The 25834-nt window shown below is 34.4% G+C and overlaps 1 protein-coding gene and 1 pseudogene across 7 annotated transcripts in view; one reads left to right on the top strand and one right to left on the bottom strand.

Annotated features, from left to right (window-relative positions):
• The window catches only part of Hook3 (hook microtubule tethering protein 3), a 159905-nt gene that overhangs the window by 29564 nt on the left and 104507 nt on the right, over positions 1–25834 (top strand). For all 7 annotated transcript variants that reach the window (XR_007108464.1, XR_007108465.1, XM_047550945.1 and 4 more), the window contains exons 3-5: positions 6389–6461; positions 12519–12569; positions 20107–20239. Coding sequence is in view for 5 of the 7 variants with exons in the window: in XM_047550945.1 (XP_047406901.1) it covers positions 6389–6461; positions 12519–12569; positions 20107–20239 (257 nt within the window). In the remaining 2 variants the exon portion in view is untranslated. The remainder of the gene's footprint in view (positions 1–6388; positions 6462–12518; positions 12570–20106; positions 20240–25834) is intronic.
• On the bottom strand, positions 10327–11579 carry LOC124982133 (chromobox protein homolog 1-like; annotated as a pseudogene).

Genomic DNA, 25834 nt, shown 5'->3' with positions numbered 1-25834 from the left:
GGGGCATAAGTATTTACAATAGTTATGTCTTCCTAATTTATGGTTCCCTTAAGCAGTATGAAATGTCCTTCTTTATCCCTTCTGACTTGGCTTGAAGTTCACTTTTTCTGAAATAAGGATGGAAACCCCCACTTTTTTACTGAGTCCGTGTGCATGGTAGGTTTTTTCCCATCCTTTCACCTTTAGTCTGTGGACGTCCTTTTCTGTGAGATGAGTCTCTTGAAGGTGGCATATTGTTGGGTCTTTCTTTTTAATGCATTCTGCCAGTCTATGTCTTTTGATTGATGAGTTTAGGCCATTAACATTCAGGGTTATTATTGAGATATAATTTGTATTCCCAGTCATTTGGGCTTATTTTTGGTTTTTAACTTGATTTCTCCTTTGATTGGTTTTACCTCTAAGGTATTTCCTCCCTTCACTGACCTACATTGTTGTTTTTCATTTCCTCCTCATGGAATATTTTACTGAGAATATTCTGTAGCACAGGCTTTCTATTTGTAAATTCTTTTAACTTGTTTATCATGGAAGAATTTTATTTCGTCTTCAAATCTGAAGGTTAGGTTTGCTGGGTATAGGATTCTTGGTTGGCAACCATGTTCTTTCAGAGCTTGAAATATGTTGTTCCAGGCCCTTCTAGCTTTTAGGGTCTGGGTTGAGAAATCTGGTGATATCTATATTGGTTTCACCCCTTTTGTAATCTGATGCTTTCTCTCGCATCCTTCGAAATCCTTATCTTTTTTATTTTGCATGTTAGGCATTTTCATTATAATGTGCCTTGGTGTGAATCTGTTGTAATTTTGTGCATTTGGTGTTCTGTAAGCCTCTTGTATTTGATTTTCCATTTCATTCTTCAGGTTTGGGAAAATTTCTGGTATTATTTCATTGAATAGGTTGTTCATTCCTTTGGTTTCTTTCTCTGTGCCTTCCTCAATCCTGATAATTCTTAAATTTGATCTTTTCATGATGTCCCGTAGTTCTTGGTGGTTCCTTTCATGGTTCTTACCATCTTCTCTGTTTGGGCAACTTTATTTTCAAGATAAAATATTTCGTCTTCATTTTCTGAGGTTCTGTCTTCCAAGTGATCTAGTCTATTGGTGATGCTTTCCATTAATTTTTTTATTTGGTTTATTGTTTCCTTCATTTCAAGGATTTCTGTTTGGGTTTTTTTTTTTTTTTTTTTTTGAGAATCTCCATCTCTTTGTTGAAATGATCTTTTGCTTCCTGCAGTTGCTCTTTCAGCTGCTTATTGGAGTGATCATTTATTACCTGATTTGTTGTCTTATCTCATTTTTTGCTTCACAAATCATTTTAATTATGTATATTCTGAACTTCTTTTCTGACGTTTCTTCTACCATGCTGTCACTGAGTTCTGTTAATGTAGAATCTAGGTTTGTTTGGATAATTTACCTACCTTGTTCTTTCATGTTCTTCATGTATTTTCCCCTCTTGCAGTACAGATGTGGGGTATTACACTTTCCCCCTATAGGTTTATAGGGACCCTATAGATTTCCAAAACTTTTTCTTTAAGGGGGAGATCAATATTAGCAGCACCCACTACAGACAGTATGCAGCCCTAAACCAAATTGTCCCTATTTGACTACAAAAAGATAATATATTTCTGGAGTTATATTAAGGAATAAAATCAATAGACTTTTCCCTTCATCCTAAGTTATCACTATTGTATAATAAGGACAGATAAGTAAATGTGTTACTGATAAAATTTAAGGAAATGATTTTTGTTTTTTGTTTTTTTCTTGACAGGAGTCAGATCATAGGAAGAAGCTAAAGATACTTTGTTATTGTTATTTACATATTTGCAGAACTATAATCCATTTAGAATTTTGAGAAAATTACCTTTATGTGATCCTAGCCTGAGTTCATTAAGTAAGGAGGACTTAGAAAACATTGCTGAAATTGTAAACTACTCAAAGAAACAGAAGTTATAGCTAGAGGCCTTCATTTGGAGTCAAAGCTTATTATTAGGGAAAGTCACATTGAACTTAACATTTTAGGCTACTATTTTGGGTATGTTCTGCCTAAGTAAATGTTGGAAGCTTATTAAATTAGTGTTACCACATTCCAAAAACTTATTGAGAACCTGCTTTGTGCCAAACACAAGGTATCAGATATTATGGCTGTGAACTGCAAGTGCCAGCCCATAATTAATGTTGAATGTCATGAGTAACATTGGTCTTTTTCTGCTTATGACCTAGTTTACTGAGCTTTAAGGAAATAACTAACCATGAGACCTTGGTGTTTTTTGCTAAACCAGTTATGTGTTGAATTCTACTGATCTTTTTAACAAAATGATTGTACTCTCAGCTCTGCCATTTAACTATTATGGAACCTGGGAAACTTAATTTGAGTCTAATATTCCTTAACCATAACAAAATAATAATACCTTCCTTGCAATGCCTTTGTGAATGTGAAGTGCCTGTTTCAGTGCCTGATCTATATCACATACTGTAATACATGCATTCCTGGTGTAATATGTGGTATATATGATGCTAGCCACTGATTTGTTGGCTTTTCTTTCTACTGTAGACACGATTCTACGGTTTTTAATTGGTAATCTCTTAAGGATTAAGCAAACTATATCATGATGCTGGATTTGAAACATTTTAGACTTTTCCAAGTAATTTTTTTCATAAGAATTCCTCTAAATTGGAAATGAAGTATTCTGTAACTTTGGAGTTCAAAATATTTAATTTCTTAGGTATTTTAAAGCATTTTTAAAAAAGGGATATCCTGGGTGAAGCCTAAGTATCTTTTAACTGTAAATCTGACTTGACACCAAGCCAGTAAGTTCAGAGCCCTTGGCTTTGGACAATTTTGAGCCACACAGCACCAGACTCACACATTGTCCTCTTAGGAATCTTTTTTATTGGAAAGTTTAATACTTAATTGCCAGTGATTGTGCTTTTTGATTTAGTATCAAAAATAACATTGAATATTTTCTAACTTTTATAATAATTCTTTAATATTTTAGGAGAATCCACTTTGGTTGTTTTTCTTTGTATTATCTATTTTTCTAAGAGTTTTAAACAAAAAGAACTCCTTTGGGGATTATTCACACAGCTTACAGCAGTCCTTTACAAGTGTTCTTGTATGTGGAGAAACAGAAAAAGAGTTGATCTAACAGAGAGAAAATGGTATAGATGGACAGAAAGAACAAAGACGAAAGTCAGAAGGCACCAGGTAGATTCTTATTCTTGCACTTTGTAAAGCCTAGCTATCTTTTAGTACCATAACATACTCTAGTGATCTTCTCCCAACTTGCCTTTCTTTGGATAAGTTTGCTCAGATTGGTTTCCCACAATAAGAAAAGAACCTCAAGTAAAAACACTAAAGTAAGCTTAAAATAAAAATAAATGGATATGAATATCCGTATGCCTAAAAATTAAGGCACCTTCCTTCTATATACAAATGGGTCATAAACCTACATATAAGTCTGTGTAAATTTCTTCCAAGAAAACAGGAGTAAATCTTTTTGACCTTGGGCTAGGCAGACTCCCTAGATAAGACCAAAACTACTAGAAAAAGTAATTGAATTTCATCAACATGCAATCAAGAAAGTGAAAAGACAGCTCACAGAGGGGGGAAAAATTACATTTGTTCGTATATCCTGAATAAAACAAAAAGAACAGAAACTTATAATTCAGAAATAAAAGACACCTAATTTTTCAATGGACTAATTATCTGATTAGACATTTCTTCAAAGAGGACAATACAATGGGCCAATACCCATGAATAGATGCTTACCATAATTAGCCATCACAGAAACACAAATCAAAAGCATGAGATACCACATCACCACTAGTATTGCTATAACTAAATAGACAAATAATAAGTGTTGGCAGGATTGTTTGGAAATTGGAACCCTCATACATTGCTGACAGGATTGCAAAACAGTGTAGCTATTTTGGAAAACCAGTTGTGGTCCTGATGTTAAACAATTATCAGGGGACCCAGCAGTTCTACCCTTAGCCATATATCCAGGCAAAACATATGCCATACAAAAATGGGTATGTGAGTGTCAAAGCATCATTATTCATAATAGCCAAAAAGTGAAACAACCCAAATGTAATTAGCTGATGAATCCCAAAGGCAGAATGTTCTCTCTGATATATGGATGCTAACCCACAACATGGGAAGGGAAGATTAGAATTTCATTGGACTAGACAAGGGGAAATGAAGGGAAGGGGGAGCAGATAGAAATAGAAAAGACAGTAGAATGAATTGGACACAGCTTTCCTATCCTTATATATGAATACAGGACCAGTGTACCTCCACATCATGTACAACCACAATGACAGGATCCTAATTGGAACAAGTTTTACTTATTCTTTGTATGTATAATATATCAAAATATACTCTACTGTTATGTATATCTAGAAAGAACAAATTTTAAAAATAGATGTGAGCAGCTACAAAAATATTAGCTCATGAATGGATAAACAAAATGTGGACACAGTCATGGGTCACTTAACAGCAGGGATACTGGCTGAGAAAGCATCATTAGATAATTTTTGTCATTGTGCAAACATCATAGAAAGTACTTATAACACAAAGATGGCTACAACATCACTAGGCCATATATCTTATGGAACAACCTCATACATGCAGTCCATTATTGACCAAATATTATGTGATGCATGACTATATATAAACATAAATGGAATATTAGTTACCATAATAAGAAGTGAAGTTCTGACACATGCTGCAATATTGATAAACATTTTCAAATACACCAAGTAAAAGAAGCATGAAGAAGTGAAAAGAAGACACACAAGACCACATAATATATGATTTTATTTGTGTGTTGTGTATAATGTTCAGAATAGACAAACTCATGAAGACAGATTAATGATGTCCAGGAACTGGGAAGATGGGGAGATAGAGAGGGACAACTAATGGATACAGGGTTTTGTGGGAGAGGATGCAAATGTTCTAAAGATTAGATTGTGGTGATGGTTGTACAACTCTATGAACATTGTATACTAAACTAGTTTGTATAATTTAAATGGGTAAATTGTATGATACATGACTTATATATCAATAAAGCTATTTTTAAAACTAGATAGAAAATATAGTATTGATATCTAGTGATAAAGAAACAGACTTCAGCTGTGTCCAGAGAGTCCACAAAGCCAGCCTCAGCAAGTTAGGAAGGCCATAAGCAACTTGGTGAGACTGTCTCAAAAGTAAAACATGAAAAGGGCTGGGGATGTGGTTCAGTGGTTAAGGACTCCTGGGTTGAATCCCTGGTATAGAAAAAAAAAAAAAAAAGAAAAGAAAAAGGCTTCAAAAAGAAACAATTGATTTCTATAAAAGTAACAGTTTTGGATTATATATTTATTACCTAAATAATGTTTTCATAATGAAAATTAAAAATGCTAAGTAGCTATTGCTTCATTTGAAGTTAATTTGAATAAAATTTTGTACTGATTGTATTTATTGTTTTAAGTTACACTAAAAGTTGAAATGTAGATTTATTCTGATATTTCTGTCTCATTGCTTTTTTTTTTTTTTTCCCCCTTTTTGTAGGGGCGGGGAGTTTGAATAGAGACAAACTGTATTGTATTATGGAAAGATCATGGACTTAGCATTTGTTAGGCTAAGACAAATACAGGCATCCATAGTGTTCTTGGGCAAATGATTTAATTTCTTAGAACATCAATTTGAAAACTTTAAAATGAGGCACATGCTGGATTTGAGAAGTTTGAAGGTTTTTTTTTTCTTCCTAGTTGTTAGATATATGGGAGATTTTCCTAGGAAAAATAAAATTAAAAAATAAGTACAAGTATATTTAGATTCTAAACTTGTTTAAATGTATTCACATTAATGTTATCTTAGATTTTAAGCCTTTCACAAACATGTTTAGATTCTGTATAACTTCTAAACATAAAATAGGTTCTCATTTATAAATTATTTGAAGAAACCAAAGTTTAATGACATTTTGGGTGGTCTTTGAAGCGTTAGGCCATAGAGATCATTAAAACTATTAACTGAAAAATTTATTTTACCTTTATTTGTTTAGTCTTTTTAAAAATTGTCATTGATTTTGACTGTTTTTTTAGATATTTGTGTGGCATCTACTATTCTAGTTTATTCAACTAATTCTTTAGAATATACTAACTTATATTACCATTTTTTGTCTTTTAGGGTTTTTTAATAATAAAATACATATTTTTATAACAGCTAATAACAGTCAAATTGATTTTAGAAAAATCTGCTATAATTATACATGGCCTCAATTATTTAATGACTGATGTGTGTGAAATACATTTTTATGTCTCAAATAATGGTATGGGATGGGATTCTCTTGTCTGTTTTTTAAGTATGATTAGCTACATGATTTAATATACTAGCATTTCTTTATTTGCAGAGATCCCGCATATTTTGATGAAAATTGGCTAAACAGAATCAAAACTGAAGTGGGAGATAATTGGAGGCTAAAGGTATTTCTTTTTGTTTTACCATCTGTTGAATCTTTAAATGTTTGTGTTTGATATTTGTTGTTGTTGTTTAATCTAATAACATTCAGTGAGCTTTAAACACTTAGGTATCCTGTAGTGAAATAATCTAGAATTAAAGATAGGAGTCAGTAATGCATGGTGGGTGAGGGCATGTTGCTTTGGAGCCAGAGTACTTGTGTTCTCAGGTCTACCAGTACTTTCTGTGGGGAAGTGTTGTAACCTTTCTAGGTGCTAGGGTTGTAGCTCAGTGGTAGAGTGCTTGCCTATCACATGTGAGGCACTGGGTTCAATCCTCAGAACCACATAAAAATAAATAAAACAAAGGTATTGTGTCCACCTACAACTAAAAAAAAAAAAAAAAAAAATGAATAGCGCATAGTACATGTGTTAGTTGCCAGTGGTGATGGTTGTGTTAATGATGAGAAGATATTGATCATTATTAACTGTGTTCCAAACACTCAAAGAATTTCATTTTCATATCTTTCCTAGTATCCCTAAATTCCAGTGTTTCTCAATCTTCTTAGACCAAACCCACAATAGCAACTATAGTTTACTTTGTAACTCTGGCCCACCTGAATGTTCGTATATAGGCAAGCAACTTTTTACCCATACTTTATATACTGATGTTTTTATTTTATTTTTTCAGATTTTGGTTGCAATCCACTAAATTATTTTAACTTTATATTTTTAAATAATTATATACTCACAGGAAGTTGAAAAAAAGTGTTCTTTTTATCCAGTTTTTCCACTGGTAACATCATCTATAACTATAATGCATTATCAAAATAGGGGTCTAAACTTTATGTGGTGTACATTTCATTTAGATTTTACCAGTGTTACATGTACTTCTTTCTGTTTATATATACAGTTCTTTGTCACTGTCCCATGGCATAGCTTCTTTCACTAACATCACAGGGTACAGAATTATGCTATCACCAGAGGCTACCTGGTGCTGCCTTTAAATCCACATTCATACCACCAGCACATCTGAGCCCTTGCAACCACCAAATTCTTCTGTTTTTCCTCTAATTTTGTTACTGTGCATTGATTTTTATGACCCAGTAATATTCTGGTAGTTTGAAAAACCTGGAACTATTTCTTTTTAGTATACACCAGTATATACTGGTGGAGACTCAGAAATGCAAATGATTAAGCTTATAAAGCCCCTGGTCTGTCTGGATTTTTTTTTTCCTTTCTTCATTCATATATTCATTCACTCATTTGTTTATGAATAAAGGAATGATTGAATGATGAGGTCTTGCTCTGTTGTTCAGACTGGTCTTGAAGTTTTGAAGTGGTCCTCCCACCTCAGCTTCCTGAGTACCTGGGATTACAAATGCATACCCAGTAAGCCCAGCCCTGGTTTGTTTTTATAATTCCCTCCAGAAACACATGTTTGATTAACAAATGTTGATTGCTTAAGCATTAGGACTGCCAAAATCTAATACCTTCTTTTTTCTAAGCAAGGGATGGAAACTGTTTAATGGCTCTTTTAATTTCAGAACAGCCTTTCAAGATCAGGTAATTAGGGGAGATAGCTCAGTTGGTAGAGTGCTTGTCTTGTAAGCACAAGGACCTGGGTTCGATCCCCAGTACTGCAAAAAAAAAAAAAGTAAGTCCTTTTTGGTGGCTGGGGATATAGCTCAGTTGGTAGAGTGCTTGCCTTGCAAGCATAAGGCCTTGGGTTCAAATCCCCAGCATCGCAAAAAAAAAAAAAAAAAAAAAAAAAAAGATCAGGCAATAAAATAAGTATTATATAATGCTATAGTGTGTTCAAAACAATTTATGCATGTTTAAAATAATGCTGCTAATTCTTTTGTGTTTGCTTGCTGCTTGACCAAATGTCCCCATGTGCACAGAAATACATACATGCTCAGATACACAATAGTATAGTGTCATGATTATGTGGCAATAGTATTTAGACAGATAAAAATACAGTTATATAGATAAAAATGTTTATCATGTTCTTAATGTTTAGAACTGAAATTTGTTTTCCATATTTTACCTTTGGTTATACTTCCTCAATTTTATGATGCCATTGAGTAAAAATATATATACCTTTTTGTGATTGAGGAAAAGCTACTCTTTTAAATGAACATATTCATTTTTAATATATTCTAATTTAAAATTTAATATATGAGAAAAAGGATCATCTTAGAATAGGACTAAAGAAAATAAAGCATTTTCCATATCTCCAAATTTTTCCTGAAGAACAAGCATGCTAATCTTAATTTTGAGATTTGTTGTTGTTTTTAATAAATAAGTTTTCAGTTGATTTTTTTCCTTAAAAATAAATGTCTTCAACCACTGGGTAGCCCTTAATTAATTCAATCTCTTCTAAAAACTATAAATATGTAGTTTTATTAAAACAGAAATTGACCATGTAGGTGAAGTTTACATTTAAACAAAGTTTTCACAGAAATCTAATATAGACCTAAAAAGATTTTATAATATAGTTCTAAATACATGTGTGGATGATGTCAAAATACTAACAGATCTCATGATTCAAGGCAGAGCATTTTGGGTATCAGTTAATTCTTAAGGTTTTTTTTTCCCCCCAAGTATTTTTGTTTTGTGTTTTAAAGTGAACCACTGTTGAGATATAAAAGTTAATCTTCTCCTAAGACCAAGTCTTTTGAAATCAGTTGACCCTTGAATTGACTCAGTGAAACTTGTGCTGTCAGTGAATGAACGCTGCATTAATGGTTTCAGAGTTCAAAGTTCAAAAATCAGTTTCCAATAGTTCCTCCAATAGTTTCCATCATAAGAGTGTGGGCCATCCACTTTCTCTACTCTCCTATCTCTTTACTTCCCTTGGCCTCCCCACCCCTGAGTATGTCAGCTTGGATGGACAAGCTGATATTTATAACTTCATAATTGGAAAAGAAAGGGTCTTTTGTTTAACTTCAAGAATTATCACCTCTAAGACAGAATGTTTTGCTTAACTCTTCAATAAAATACTCTCCCATCTCAGTCAGTTTCATCTCCAAAATGGCAGCTTTGGTAACTTATGAACTGGCTTAGTCCTTCGTGGGGAACAACATTAAGCTCAGGTGAAGAACTCTTTGGCTCATAGGTTTCAGGCATCACAGCTTTTAAATATTCTCTCATAACTCCTCATTTATGGTGCCAAGTATGGTAAAATACTTACCTTTTCAAATCATTAGTTAGTTGTTCTTTCCATTGTTTCACTGTTTCCCTAGACAGGCCCCAAATTTTAACCACAATGATCCTATTCATTTCTCTTCTTCCCCACTTTATCTTTCCACCCCCAGATACTACACCATTAATAGCCAAAAACTGCACACATGCTGCACTATGAAAATGTGGAGTTAAGCAGGGCATGGTGGTATGCACCTGAATTCCAACAGCTTGGGTGGCAGAGGCAGGAGGATTGCAAGTTTGAGACCAGCCCTAAGCAACTTACTGAGACACTATTTGAAAATTAAAAGGACTGATGTAGATCAGAGGTAAAGCACCCCTGAGTTCAACCCCCAGTACCAAAAAAAAAAAAAAAAAAAAAAAGGCAAAGTTAGCACTGCTGGGAAGAGGGCTATCAGTTGTGGAGATGTTCTTGAATTGACCTTCATGGAAGGCCCTTTGCTTTTCTCAGTAAAGTACAGAATGGATTGGTTTGAAATACTTCACCCCCTCTCCTCCCTGGGATGGGTGTGCAAACTGTTCAGCTTGGAACAACTTTAAAGTGCTTGGGCTGCTGCAGGGTACAAAATTCATACTGGTTCTTCAAAGGACATCTCAAAGCTACCTTATGGTGTCAAGACTAGTAGAACTCCTTCTCTTCCCACTTGAAACTCAGTCAGAAGTGACAGGGATTGGAACTTAGGAGTTAATTCTTGTCATCTTTTTTTGTTGTGGGAATGCCATCAAGTCAGCCTTTACTCACATAATGATCTGGCAGCCTGTGGGCACTTGATATTGGCTTCCTTGGCAGGGACCAGTTCAGCCTCATCAGTTTTTTCAGCTGAAGTCTGTAGTTCCATTATTCAGCTCCAGCTGTAAACCCTGGGCAGTGCCTTTTCTTTCTTCTTTAGTTTGCTCTCTTCTCCGTTATCTTCAGAGTCAGAATCAGCTTTGCACTTGTTTCCCTCTAGTTTATCTATTTGGGGCTGTTTTCTGTGACCATAGAAACTCAGCAATGAGTTCAAGGGAATCTAGGTTCTCTTCTGGCTCCATATGTTGTCCTCATCTGAGAAAACTTTCTATTTTAGGAGGTACTTCATTTTGCCCTTTATAACTTGACCGTAGAGAACTTTTTCCCCCACATATTCCTCTTCCTCCTCTTTTAGCACCACCTCTACTCCCCCACCCCCAAAGTGCCACCTACATTCTGTTATGAAGTATAATACTGCTCAGAGCAGCTCTTGAGTCTGAAAGGAATCAGTGCTGTACTACTGGGGTGTCTCGTTGGACCAGTTGGGAGAGTGCTGCCCAGGAATGGAACAAATAGGGTGACTACAGTCAAGCCCCTTACTGAAGCTGCAGCATACTGCAGGCCTTGCCAACAGCCCTCAGCTCAGCCAAACAAAAGAGTCTTGCACTCTGTGCTGCCCTACCCATCTGCTCCTTGTAGATGTGGCCTAATTCAGCCTGTTTCAGTTATACATTTTAGAACATCTTCAATTACAGGTCAAGAGTCCTTAATCCAAAATTTGAAACTCTTTTCTTATCCCAAGCCTTTCAGACAATGGATGCTCAACCTGTACTAATAATGTTGGCAAGGATCAACTAGATTAATGGGATAATCAACAGAATCATATCATACATACATTTCATTTAACATAAATTTAACTGTGTGAGTTGGGTAAAAAAGGAAAAGAATTTTATAATTTGCAGTAAATATAGCAGTGATACTCTTCCTGTTATTTCTCCCAAATAACCTATTGGCCAGAGAACTTAAGCTCTGAAATGAGTAAACACTGGGAGACATCTCTGTTGCTTCCTCCTATTTCATTTTTTTGGGTACTTCGTAGAGTAAAAGCTCTTGCAGTGCTCAGTGTTATTCTATTCTAATGTTTCAAAATAAAAAATTTTTAAACTGCCTTATAAATATTTACTTTGAAAAGCTAAAGAAACAGCCATCTTTTCCAACAGTGAGGGAATTTGGAGACATTATACTCAGTGGATTAAGAGATCTTCAAGGATAACTTTGACTATAGTTTTAGCTTCATGCTCTAAATTTAGAACCTAAACCTTCTTGTAAGTTGCTGCTCCACTTTGCTAGGGAAAATAGCACTAAACTTGAATCTTCATTAACAACAGCAATTTTTTCTTTACCTGTAGAAAATCTGAATAATCCAATGTTACTGTTAGTCTTATTTACCTACCTGGCATTCACTATCAATGTGATTGTTACATTGAAACTTCAACTAAGTTGGAAATTTTATTTTTTATTTTTTGCTTTCTTGCTGTACTGTGGACTGAACCCAGGACTCCCAACAAGTTAGGCAAGCACTCTACAACTGAGCTATATCCCCAGCCCATTTTTAAGTTTGAAACAGGATCTCTTTAAGATACCTTAAACTTGGAATCCTGTCTCAACCTCCTGATTATCTGGGATTACAGTTGTGAGCCACCATGCTCAACCTTAATTTGTTTTATGAATTTCTTAGACCAAATAAATTAAGCTATCAATAGCCCTGTATTGATGATGGTAATTCAAATATGCTGTTAAATTTTATGTTTTTCATATATGTTGAGTATCCCTTATCTGAAATGTTTGCAATCAGAAGTGGTTTATATTTTGGAGTGTTCTGGATTTTGGAATATTTGCAGTAGATTTTGCCAGTTGAATATCTCTAATCTGAAATCAGAAATGCTCTAAAACTTACAACTAGTGATGTGACTTTCCAAAAGTTTCAGATTTGGGAAAATTTTAAATTTCAGATTTTTGGATTAGGAATGCTTAACTTGTGCATGCTTTATGATTAACTAGAATGATGTTTGGCTTAGAAATTTTTTGTTAAGCTATATTTTGGTCTTTGCTTGCCTTTGACCCACTTGTTCTCTCTCTTTATACAGATTAGCAATTTAAAGAAAATTTTAAAAGGAATCCTAGATTACAATCATGAGGTAAGGACTTTTTTCTGAATCTACTTGGAAGTATTACTATAGGAGAGTTTAATTTTATAATAGTTTTAAATAAGGAAAATTTGTTTTTAAATTTAGTAATCCATTTGTTTTTTCTTATTTAGTTTCTAGGATATTGGTTCTAACATCCATTTGTTACATGCTAAACAGATGAATAATCTTCATTGTGTTATGGGTAGTTTGTGGATGATTACTAATTTATGTTAGATTTTGCTTTCTGCTGTTAATTCTCCCTTTTCCCCTAACTTGTGAAAATGGTTTAGAGCCTATGCACTAGCACATTTAACTCATTGCCTACTTGTGTTTTATTACTTGGCAAAACCCTGACCCTCAATGAACTTACTTTATCCTCTGAATCTGTATCAGAATAGTCAGACTTTGCTGGGGAAAATTTCAGAGTGGAACTAAATAATTTCACTTTAAATTTCATGATCACAGATGCCAAATGGACACAACATTACCTAGAAACCTGCATTATTTTCCTAGTTTTTCCCCCTGCAAACTTACATGTGTTCATGGTTACATTTGTAACCATAACATCAGTCTTCCCCATTTCAGTAAGTATGACACTTCATCCACCCTAGAACACAAGCCCCAAACCTTGAAATCACCTTACAACCTTAACAGTTCACCCTTCACCCCCCGCCAGGTACTGAGGATGAACAAAGGGTTCTTTACCACTGAGCTATATCTCCATCCCTTTTTATTTTTTATTTTGAGACAGGGTCTTGCTAAGTTGCTGATGTTGACCTTAAACTCAGCAATCCTCCTGATTGCAGATGTATGCCACTATGCCCAGCCCTTCCTTCACTTAATATCATCTGCAAGATCTACTAAACCTTCAAACTAGAGTTTTTTCCAGCTCTCCCACCATGACCCTATAACAAAGCATCATTAACTTGTGCTTAAATTACTAAAAAGCCTAATGGGTAACTGATTTTACCTTTACACTTTGATAGTCTGGTCTCCACTTTCAAGCCAGTGTAGTTTTTAAAAATATAAATTAGAGTATGTCAGTTTCCTCCTTAAAGTCTTAGGTGGTTTACTATTGCCTTGAAGATGGAATCCACATTTCTTACTATGCACCCCCAGATGCTACATGATCCTTTAACCCCTTCTTACACTACTTTCTCCTCACCAGTAATACTACAGCCACATTCATCCACCTGTTCCTCTGATATGCCAAACCTCTGTGTGCCTCGGTTCCATCACACCTGGTTCTCTTGATGTATGTCATGTTCTTCCCTCAGCTTTTGTCATTATCAGTACATACTTATTTGAACCTGTTGCCACTTCCCAGAGATGCTTTCCTTGAGCATGTGCTATCTCAGCTGGGGCAGCAGTTACTTCAACCCCTTATTCAGTCTCAGTTCCCTGTTTATTCCCTTCGATCCTTGCCATATCTGTTGTTTTTTTTTATTTGTTGGTTTACTTGGTTATCTGACCCTCATGTTAGTCATGAAGTGAGGTTGGGACCAGACCTGATGTAGTCATTGTTATATCCCCCTAGAATAGTACTATCATTTAGTTGGTACTCTAGATTTCCTGTCCTCTCAAATTATATTTATAATTAGTGAAGCACTCCTATAATTCCAGCTACTGGGAAGGCTGAGGTGGGAGGATAGCAAATTTGAGACCAACCTCAGCAACTTAGAGAGATCCTGTCTCAAAATAAAAAGGGCTGGGGATGTAACTCAGTTGTAGAGTGCTGCTAGGTTCAGTCCCCAGTACCATAAATAAGTTAATAATTATTTATAAAATTATTAATAAATACTATAAATGTTTATATATTTGGAAATATATAGATGACTACTATAAAATTAATAGTATTTATTTATGTGAAATAAATACTAATTTCCAAGAAAAATAGAACATTTATAATGTGTAACAGTATACATAGGGTTTATGTTAGACATCTTGACAGAAGTGCGTGGGAGTGTGGGAGTGGTTTTTTTTTTTTTTGATTGGCTAGAAGTTACTGTTGCTTCCTAAGGGTACCGAGAAGAAATATTTATTAGATCTTTTGGGCTTAGAGGATGTCATTGTTTTTGTTCTGAGCACTGTGCCTATTTTGTGAAGTATAAATGGTAATTTTCAATAAAATTTTACAGTGAGAAAGGTAAAAGAGAAAATTTATGTCCAAGATCATGATGATGTTTCAGGAACTATATTACCAAGTGTTATTGTGAGACAGGTATTATTTGTAGTGTTGCACTCTTACCAGATGTTAGAAGTTCTATTATCCCCATCTTACATGTGAAAAACTGGTCAGGTTATCTACCCACACATATCTCTTTCTGTTCATCTATGTTGTATTTCTTTTTTCATACCCCAACTATTCTACCTCCACTCCACAAAATTTTCCTTGGCAATATTTGGTCCTTGAGTCTATCAGTGTCACTCTGGTTTCAGTCAGCATAATCCAGTCATGCTCCTCATGTTCAGAGAGTAGAAAAATCCAAATCTCTGAAGTTGGCCCAATTATATTCAGTACTAAATGATCATGAGAAAAATAGAGTGTGTAAATCTAATATCAGATGTTTACTTAGTTTGTGCTTATACAACCACTTAGTAAGCATACTTTGTGGTTCATTACCAGTCCCCATTTATTCTCATAACCCAGTGTTCTCTTTCTTCTTACCACCTACTGTAATTTTTAAATGTATATTTCTTTGTGCATTTACTTATTTATTTCATGCTTTCTACCCCTTACATAAACGCCTCGAAGACAAAATACTTGTCTGTATTTAAAGGCCTTTGTAAATATGTATGGCTTTTTTTTTTTTAATAGCTTTTGACAAAGTAATTCTAGCTTTAGGTGTGGTGGCACACACCTGTAATCCCAGGCTGAGGCAGGAGTATCAAGAGTTCAAAGCCAGGATTAGCAACAGTGAGGTGCAAGCAAGTCAGTGAGACCCTGTCTCTAAGAGACAAAAAGGGCTGGGGATGTGGCTCAGTGGTTGAGTGCCCCTGAATTCAATCTCCAGTATCTGCCCCACGCCACTACCACCAAAAAAAAAAAGTTTGAGTCAAGAGGATCATTTGAGCCCAAGAGTTGGAGGCCAGCTTGGACAACAGAGTGAGATCCTATTGCAATAAAATGAAATAAAACTACTTAGGTCTGTCTACCTCATCATTGTTTCATAGTAGGCAAAAATTGAAAATAACCCAAATGTCTTAATAATAAGATGATGTTCTGTAAGTACCTTACAACCATAAAACTTCATATTTATAAAAACTAATATGAAATATGAGATTATATATGTCATATACCAGATTTATAGAAAAAAATATAAATGCTCTTATAAAGTGTATATACAGGTCCATAGTCTCTAATCATTTAGACTTGATTCTTTTTTTTTTGGTGCTGTGGATCAAACCCAGGGCCTTGTGCTTGCAAGGCAAGCACTCTACCAACTGAGCTATCTCCCCAGCCCCCTTGATTCATTTTGAAACCCAGGGTTTTTTAGACTTTAGAAAGGTAATATGAACCTGATGCAGTGGTGCACATGTCAGGAGGTTGAGGCAGGAGGATCAAAAGTTTGAGGCCAGCCTCAGCAATTTAGCAAGACCCTGTCTCAAAATGAAAAGCACTGGAGATTTAACTCAGTAGTAAAGTACCCCTGAGTTCAATTCCCAGTACCTCCTTCCCCCAAATAAAAAGGTAATATACAAAACAATGTCTTGTGTAAATACCCCCAGGCAGATGCCCCTATCCTATTATATTGATATTTCTTGCAGTGAAACTCAGGGTTTTTCACTCTATACGGAATAAACAAAAATAATAAATAAACTTGTTCTTTTATTACCTTTCACCCTCATCCTGGGAAGTACCTTTGTCGTGTCCTACCTTATATTCCATTGATGGAATCATATGTATTTCTCATTTCTGGTGTATTTTCTTTTTCTAGTAAAGTACATTTTTCACTAGCATCTTCTGAAGAGTACATGATAGATACTTTTTTAGGTTATGCACAAAAATAAATGTTAAATAAACATAAAATAATGTTTCTTGAGGGTTGAGTTGGCTATGGAATTTTAGTTGAAAAAGTCTTAAGAATTGAAGGCATTGCCACATTGTCTTCTAACTTGCAGTGCTACTTTTGAAATCTCTCATGTGGATTCTCATTCCTTGGCAACTTTTTGATTTTATGGAAATTTTAGGATCTTTTAAAAAAATCTCCCAAGTTTTGGGATGGTGTGCTTTGGTGTGAGGAGTATTTTTGGCAGGGAAAGAGGTTTATTTAAAAATAATTATGATGCTTGGTGCTTTCCAAGCTATTCAGACTAACTACCTACTAGTCTGAGTTTTAGAAATTTTTCTGATATAAATATATTTTTTTAATTCATATTTTTCTAATTGATTTTCTGTATTCACTTTCCAGCCTTTGAGCCTTCTGGATTAATTCTTTAATTAGCTAACCATTTCTCTTGTGTTTTTGCTCTACTTTCTGAGATAATCACACCTTTCTTCCAGTTTGCCCATTGAAGCTTTCATTTATATTATCTCATTTTTAATTCCCATGATCCCTTTGCTGTTTTCGAAATGAAACTTATATCTTGTTCTTACTTTATGAATGTAATACTTTTTCTCATCTTTCTGTATTTATCATATATTATTTTTACTTCCATCTTTTATTTACTCTATTCATTTTTTTTTTTTTTTTTTTTTTTTTTTGGCGGTGCTGAGGATTGAACCCAGGGCCTTGTGTTTGCAAGGCAAGCACTCTACCAACTGAGCTAAATCCCCAGCCCTCTATTCATTTCTTAATCCATCTGCTCAGATTCCTCCCAATAGGTATTGCAGCATATTTTTGTATAAATTTCTAGAGAGTGATTTTCCTATTCACTTAATTCAGTTTGTTTTCATTATTTAGAGTAAACTCCAATTCTTAAAGTAACTGTCAAGGAAGTAAATGATCTCCCTCCCACCCTGTTCTACCCAGCAACAGTGACCTTGCTATTGCTGGAGTTCATCAAGTACACTCCTATCTTAATACTTTGCCCCAAGCTAACATCTGTGTGGTGTGTTCCCCCACATTTTGTTATATGATTTACTGGTTTATTCTAGATCTCTGTTTATTTTTTTGTCTTGGAAAGTTGTTATTTTATTGTAGGGGGGTATTTTGATTTTTATTTTTATTTTTGTTTTCTTGGTTTTGGTACTGGGGATGGAACCCAGGATCCCATACAGGCTAAGCACATACTCTACCATTGAGCTGTATTCCCAGCTCCTCTGCTCAGATTTTGTCTTAACAGAGGCTTTCCTTGACCACTTATCTAAAATAGTAGCACCCCTTCTGCACAACACCCTTCAGTTTTTCACTATAAAATAAACATATATTCAGATAAGTACATGCCATACATATGTGTAATTTAACAGTTATAAAGTGAACAGTCTTATAACACAGGTCTGTGGAACATTGTCACCACCTTAGAAGGCCGCTGTGTTCACCTTCCTTCACAACCACTTTTTTTCATCTCCATCCACAGCAAGTCATGATCCAGAGTTTGTAAAATAAAATTAAAAATTCATTCTTTGTCTATTATCAAGAATACAAATAATAGTAAATGTTGACGAGGATGTGGGGGAAAAGGTACACTCATACACAAATTAGTATAGTCACTCTTGAAAGCAGTATGGAGATTGCTCAGAAAACTAGGAATGGAGCCAGTATATGACCCAGCTATCCCACTCCTGGATATATATCCAAAATACCTAAAATCAACCTACTATAGAGATACAACCACATCAACTTTTATCACAGCATAATTCACAATAGATAAGCTATGAACAAGCCTAGGTACTTGTCAACAAATAAATGGATAAAGGAAATATGGTGACCTAGGCACCGTGGCACATGCCTATAATCCTAGCAGCTGGGGAGTCGCAGCTGAGGATTTCGAGTTCAAAACCAGCCTCAGCAACTTAGACCCTGAGCAACTCAATGAAACCCTGTCTCTAAATAAAATTCAAAAAAGCACTGGGGTTGTGACTAAATGGTTAAGTGCCCCTGGGTTCAATATCTGGTACCAAAAAAGAAAGAAAGGAAGGAAGGAAGGAAAGAAGGAAGGAAAGGGAGGGAGGGAGGGAGAAAAGAAAAGAAAGAAAATATGGTATATACATATGTGGAGTTATACTCAGCCATAAAGAATAATGAAATTATGGCATTTGCTAGTAAATATAGAAATGTATAAACTGTAGACCATCATACTAAATGAAATAAACCAGACCCAGAAAGTCAAGGATCAAATGTTTTCTCTTACATGCAGAAACTAGCCCAAAATAGGGGGGAAAAAGAATAAAGAGGAGGGCAGAAATCTATGAAAATAGAAGAGAGATCAGTGGATTAAAGGAAGAAGATTGAGTGGGAGGGAGGTGCAATGGGAAAAGAGAAGAACAGTGAAATGAATCTGATCAAGCTTTCATGTCTACATATGAATATACCACAGCAAACTTCACTTTTGTATATACCTATATGTACTAATTTTAAAAAACTGTAAGAGAAAGATCAGTAGAGTAGAGGAAAGGCAACAGGAGGAGAGAAGAGGAGAGGGAAAGTAGAAGTACTAGGGACTGAATTGGAGCAAATTATATTCCATGCTTATATAATTGTGTCAAAATGAACACCAATATTAGTATATCTATAATGAACTAACAAAAATGATTGCATCAGTTTTTAAAAAGTCTATTCTTGATAGTTTTATCACTTCTGTATATGTCTAATGATAGGGTTTAAATTCATTATTTTCTTCCTGCTTTTTTCTGAGTTTGGTTTTTTTTTTTTTTTTTTTTTTTCAGTAGCTTGCAAGGCAAGCACTCTACCAACTGAGCTATCTCCCCAGCCCGCTCTGAGTTTGTTTTTAATCTGTTTTTTATATTGGAGACTTTTTTCAAATGTCTTAATATTTCTTGAGTATTTGTTGTTTTTAAAAGAAAGCACTGTAAAAAGCTAATAGGAATCTGAGTGAGGGAACTTTTTTGTGGTAAATTTCACTGTCAGGTTATCAGGCAGGACCTTCCCATTTGTTTTTTTTAATGTCATTTTGCTTAGGGCCAGTCAATTTCCCAGTAAAGGAGTATTCCATTTTCCTTCCTGATTGAGGTATCTTGCTACCAGCACTTAGGGAGCCAAATGGAATGAATCTGGCTATAGGGAATCTTACTGTTGGTGCCTGAATTTTTGTTTAATCTCAGCTTTTTTGGTGTCCCCTAGTTCAGAACCTTTTGTTTATAGTTCATCAGAAAGCAAACATCCCGTTCTCCTTGGAATAGTGAAAGAATCAGTAGTATAGAGCTTTTCTCAATGTGCATATCACATGCCAAATTAGTGACTAAGTTGCTTAAGTTATCAAGATTGTTTTAACTTAGGTATGTGAAATAAAAATAAATTGGGAGTGAGACTGAGCAGTTATGTCTTTGGCAGTCAGTTTCTAGCAATTAAAAAACTAATCTATCAAATATTTTATTTGGTAATATAAATGTGAATGCAATTTGTAATCTTTTGTTTCCATTTAGATTTTAGGACAACAGATTAACGACTTTACCCTTCCTGATGTGAACCTCATTGGGGAGCATTCTGATGCTGCAGAGCTTGGAAGGATGCTCCAGCTCATTTTAGGCTGTGCTGTGAACTGTGAACAGAAGCAAGGTAATTTATTTGAAGTTAGTGTATGCATTTAAAATACTGAAGGAAAGTAATATAGTATATTTTTATATAAACCACAGTACAAACAATAACATCTTTCAAAGGTCACCTGTTTTCTACAATTTTTTGCTAATTTGGTTGTTTTTTGGTTTTTTGTGTGTTTTTTTAGCTTAAGCAAGTTTTGCAAGTTATAGTAAATTTGGTTGTGGTGCTCTTCTTTCTGTTTCTGGGAGTCCATGTAATTTTTTAAATTGTTTCATTGTTATTTTTTATTTCTGTGGTGCTGGGATTGAAACCTTGGTCTTGTGCATGCTACTTACCCATCCTGAGTAGAATGTTTCTTAATGTATTTCAACTGCATTGGATGTGCTGACATTTATTGTTAATTGGACAAGGTTCACATATTAGTTTGGAAAGAAATGAGCACAGATGTATAGCAGTTCAGTTGGTACCCATGTCTACCTTTCCAACATAATCTATCATAATAGATGCCTTAGATCCCCCCGACCCAGGACATACTGCAGTTTGAAACATTTACAAATTTGTCTTTGCTGTGGGGGAAAAGAGGAGAGAAGAGTATCATAACATGTTGTTCCTAAATGATAAAAATAGATTTGAAATTGTGTTCCCTTCCTCTAAATGTGGTAGATTTCTTCCCCAAGAAATCACTTACTGAAATTTTAAATGTTGCTTTGACTGTCTTCTAATGGAAAGAATATTACATATTATCAAGATGGTTTCATTCTACCTACTTATAAGTGATTATAAAACTTTTAGAAACACTGTGAGATTTTTTTTATTAATATACTCTAGCAAGAAAACTTGAAATTCAAGGACCTTTGGGGATTGTTTTCACAAAAATGAACAAAGACTTTAAAATAAATTAATGATTAAATTAGTGAGAAAAATCTCACCATGTAAATCTGAATTATCTTTGATTTTTGTTTCCTTTGTATTGCAATCTATAAACTATCCAATTTTAATTTCCAAGAGGTTAATTGATCAAATATATTTTATCATTATTATCAAAATATTGATCAATTTATTAACTAATGAATTTTGTAAAATGGCAGTTTAGAAAACATCTCTGTACTTGAGATTAAGAGCGTGGGCTGTAATGCCTAATCAACCTGGGTTCAAATTTGATTCCACTTTCAGAAACTGTAGAGGGATATTGGGCAAATCACTTAATCTCTGTATTTTAGTTTCTAAGTAAAATGAAAATTTAGTACCTACTTTATAAGGTTATTTTGGGGACTCAGTGAGATAATGTGCATAAAACAGTATAGGGTGTACACAATGACTCAAATGTTAGTTACATGGAAACTCTTTTTTTCTCTTTTGCAATACTAGGGCGTGAAGCCAGGACCTTGTTATGCTAGGAAAGCGCTACTGAGCTATATCCCCATCCGTTTTTGTTTCTTTAATTTCTATCTTTTGAGACAGTGTATCACTGAATTGCCCAGGCTGTCCTTGAACTTGGGATTCTTCTGCCTTAGTTTTTCAAGTAGATGAGATTACAGGCCTACACCACCATGCCCAATGAAACATAATATTTTATATAGTATTTTGGTTCAGTTTTCTATTGTGTGTTTTGTAGACTTTCAGGTTATTACAATTTTTTTTAATGACAGTTATCATAAGGTGGTATTTAATGGTGGTGTTTAATGACTTATATTTATTCTCTGAATATGTGGAACATTAATTAGTATAACCACTTATTTACACACATTAAAGACTATTCTTAATTTAGGTTGCAGATTTTTTGTTAGAAAATATAGTACTTCTGTGTGTATAGCAAATCTAAGATGACAGATGTGTTCTTTGCTGAAGATACTTGAAGACCAGCTTTGATATGTAGATAACAATCTTTAAAAAAATTCTTCCAAATTGCTCATCTGATCTTAAGTAACTTATCTGTCCCCTTATTAACATCTACTTACCTTCAAGGAAATCACTTGTTTACTAAGAATTACTGTTCAGATTTATCATACATAAAGTAAATAAATAATACCCTCTTTTCTAATTGATTTATGTCACAAAAGTTTATTGAACTGATACATTAGGGACTAGGAACACAGTGCTAGATACAGCAGACAGTACCTGCCCATTTGGAATGAGAGCAGAGGGAAGAGGCATTAAATAATAACATTAGAATGCTGGTCAGTTCTCTGAAGGTAAAGTATGACCAGGAAAAACCTGAACATGGGATAAAGGAGCTTTAAGTAAAGCTGTGGAGGATAATGGGTTAAGAATAATCTAAAGTAGTAGAAACTGAATGTAAGAAAGATACCTTTGAAGGATTTAAAAACTCCACAAAACTACATTGAAGTATATGAGGAACAGATAAAGAGAAATGAAGCAAGGGAACAGGTAGATGAGGGGCTATTCTAAATGATGACAATCACAATATTTTTCTTGCTCCCCCTTTGGTAATGCCAAAGAGATCTCTATTAACTTGTTCTTTGTACTTTTTTCATGTTCTTGTAATAAATTTGATAACAGTCAACTTTGTTTTTTTGAAGCAATGACTACTTTTATTGGTCTCTGATTTAAATTTTTTAAACAATGAATATCTCTCTAGCCCCATTCCTGTTAGATTTTATCATGACATACTCATGGTAAATTTGCATGTTCTGTTTAGCTGAAATATTCTGTATAATCACATACAATCAGTTTACCCCCTGAAACTGTATAAATGAGAAAAAAATTTTGAGCAGGATTTTAACATCTCACTGATTCAGATTTAGGGCATTCTTTGCTCTTAGGAACACAGTAGAAAACTAGCAATCAAATAAATGAGTTTCAGAATTACTAAGGCTTAGCTATCTCTGTATGTATGGTACACAATACAAAGGTTACTGAAGTGGCTCTGCCATTTACTACCTGACTCACTTTGAACAAGATCTCAGCCTGCTTCCATGTCTGCAAACTGAGTATGCAAAATCTTCTACTCAAACAAATGAAAGAGCTTTGTGCTGAGACACTGCAGTTAAGAAGTGAAGAGCAGCTGCTGAGAGCTTTGTCTCTGTGTGCTATCTTGACTAACTTCTCTAATTAGGGCAAATCAAATTGTGAATTTGAAAAAGCAAAAATTAGTAGAGACACTGATAATATTAGTATCTCCTGTCTCTCTGATACTCTACTATTCATTAGCAGAACAAAAAAAAAATGTTTTTTTATAGATTAGGAAACTGGGATTCCTACATATTATGTGACTTGTCCAAGATTTCTTAATTGTGAGAAGCAAAACAAGAACAAACACTCATGTTTCTTCCACATTTAAACTTAATACTTTTTGTAATAACCTTGCTGTAAATTTTGGACACCTCAGATTTTAGTGTAAATTCGCTTAAGTGATGAACCTATTCTCCAGCATTGCCTCATAGATGTGTACCTAATAACTACATATAATTGTATTTTGACCTTTAAAGATTTGTAAATGATTAAAAATTGTACATTAATGTAGTTTTCATCATCATTTTATCATTTAGCATTTTACGGTGTTCGCGGGGAAGGGCCTTGACGTGGCAACACCGCTTCTTAACTAACGCTTCCCCTCTCACACCTACTAACTTCCTAACCCCCATCCCACTTTCTTTACTTCCAGTAGGCTGCCATTGAATTTCCCTTCGCCATTATCAGTGACACTACTTCTTCTCTTCCATGTTCACACTCTTGTATTTTGAGAGCGGGTCAGTCCATCCTAGTTAAATTAGTTTTTGTAGTTTAATGCCTTCAAGCAGAATATCTAAAAGCACTCCCTTGCTATATCCCAAAACTCAGAGTGATTGTCATTGAGAAAACAGAACAAAACATTGAACTCAGACCAAAAGAATTCCTTACTGAACAAAAAGTAAGTTATGATATATTACTCCTCTTGGATTGTGTATATTTGTATAATCAAACATTTGGGTACAAGTATCCTTATAAGAGTACTTCCTTAAAAACAAATTTTTGATAAACTAAAAGCTTTGGCATTTATACCAGAATGTCATAATGTCATAATATAATAGTGTTTTTTATTTTTTTATTTTTTTGCGGTGCTGGGGATCGAACCCAGGGCCCTGTGCTTGTAAGGCAAGCACTTTACCAACTGAGCTATCTCCCCAGCCCTAATAGTGTTTTAAAAGTACTTTCTTAAAAAACAAGTTACCTGTCAGGCAGAGGATTACAGTTTGCCACTCCAAATATGAGGGTTTTTATAAATGGATTTTTGGATTTTATTTTTGAAACCTAGAGTCTTTGAATTTCCACTTTTGATAGCTACCTAATGTTTGTAGAATTGAGGGAGCACAGTGGTGCAAAGTTCACAAGATTAGGAGTTAGATTCATGTTTAAGTCTTAGTTCTACACTTTTGAGGAGGGTGCTAGAGAGTAACCCAGGACCTCATGCATGCTAAGCGCTTACTGTACCACCAAGATACATTGCCTGCCTCCACACTTTTTAAACCTTGGTTGAAGTTTATTTATCCTTAAATAATAACTTCTGTAAATTTTCAATTTTTCATCTGCAATAAGAATATATTAACATACTTTGCAGGGTTGTTGAGAAGTGTTAGAGATAAACTATGTAAAGTCCTTAATACATGAGTCTGATCAAAAGATTACCTTGACAATTTGACAAGACCCCTTCATATTCTACTTCTAGTGGTGAGAAGATTTTTTTTATTTGCTTTTTTTGTGTGTATGGGATTGGAGAGGCAAGTTAAGGCTAAAATTTCCTCATTAGTTTACTTTTTAAAATATTTATCAAAATATATTTGCCAACAAAATATGTTTGTTGGAATCCACCTGTTAATTTTTTTTATGTTTAATACCACTTACCACATTGTTGTATTTGGAAATAATGAAAACTACTTCCATGGCTTTTAAGAAGAAAGCAATTATTTCAACATTGTGGTACTAATAGCTGAAGAGACCTTTTCTTTTTCTTTAGTAAGGATAAGATTGATGAGGTTGCTGCTTAATTATATTAGAAATGTTCAACATTGTTTTAAGGCCTAGGATTTTACAGTGTGCATTTCTTTGTTTTTCCCTTTATACTCATTTATTTTGTTTCTATTGATCTTTTATAGATATATATAAAGGTGGAATTCACTGTGGTATATTTATATATGCACAGTAGCATGCTTTTGTTAGTTTAATTCTGTCCTGCCCTTTCCTGTCCCTCCACCCTTTCTCTTGCTCTCCTCCTTCTATTCCACTGATCCTCCCTATATACAATATTTGTTTAACTATATACTATTAGATTCTGTCTTAAATTCAAATTAATTCTTTGCTAAGCATGTCTCAGTTTCACTAAGTATTCATTAAGTATTTCTTCTGTGTAGTAGAAAATACTACAGTAGGAATTAAACACAATTCAGTGCTTTGATGTTACATAAGAATAAAACACAGACGTCAGAGTTTTTTAAAACTATATAGCAAAGAATAATGTGAAAGATAACTTTTTACATTTTAGTAAATGTAAAAAAAATAATAAAGCCTTAGACTTTGTGGTTTCATTGATTTACATTGACAACACACCATGCTGATGCTTCATTTCTCTATAGCTGTAGCATCAGCTTTATAAGAAATGATGAAAGTAGAGATGAT

The sequence above is a fragment of the Sciurus carolinensis genome, chromosome 4 (genome assembly GCF_902686445.1).
Source record: "Sciurus carolinensis chromosome 4, mSciCar1.2, whole genome shotgun sequence".
Lineage (NCBI taxonomy): Eukaryota > Metazoa > Chordata > Mammalia > Rodentia > Sciuridae > Sciurus > Sciurus carolinensis.
This window is presented reverse-complemented; position numbering and strand designations above follow the sequence as displayed.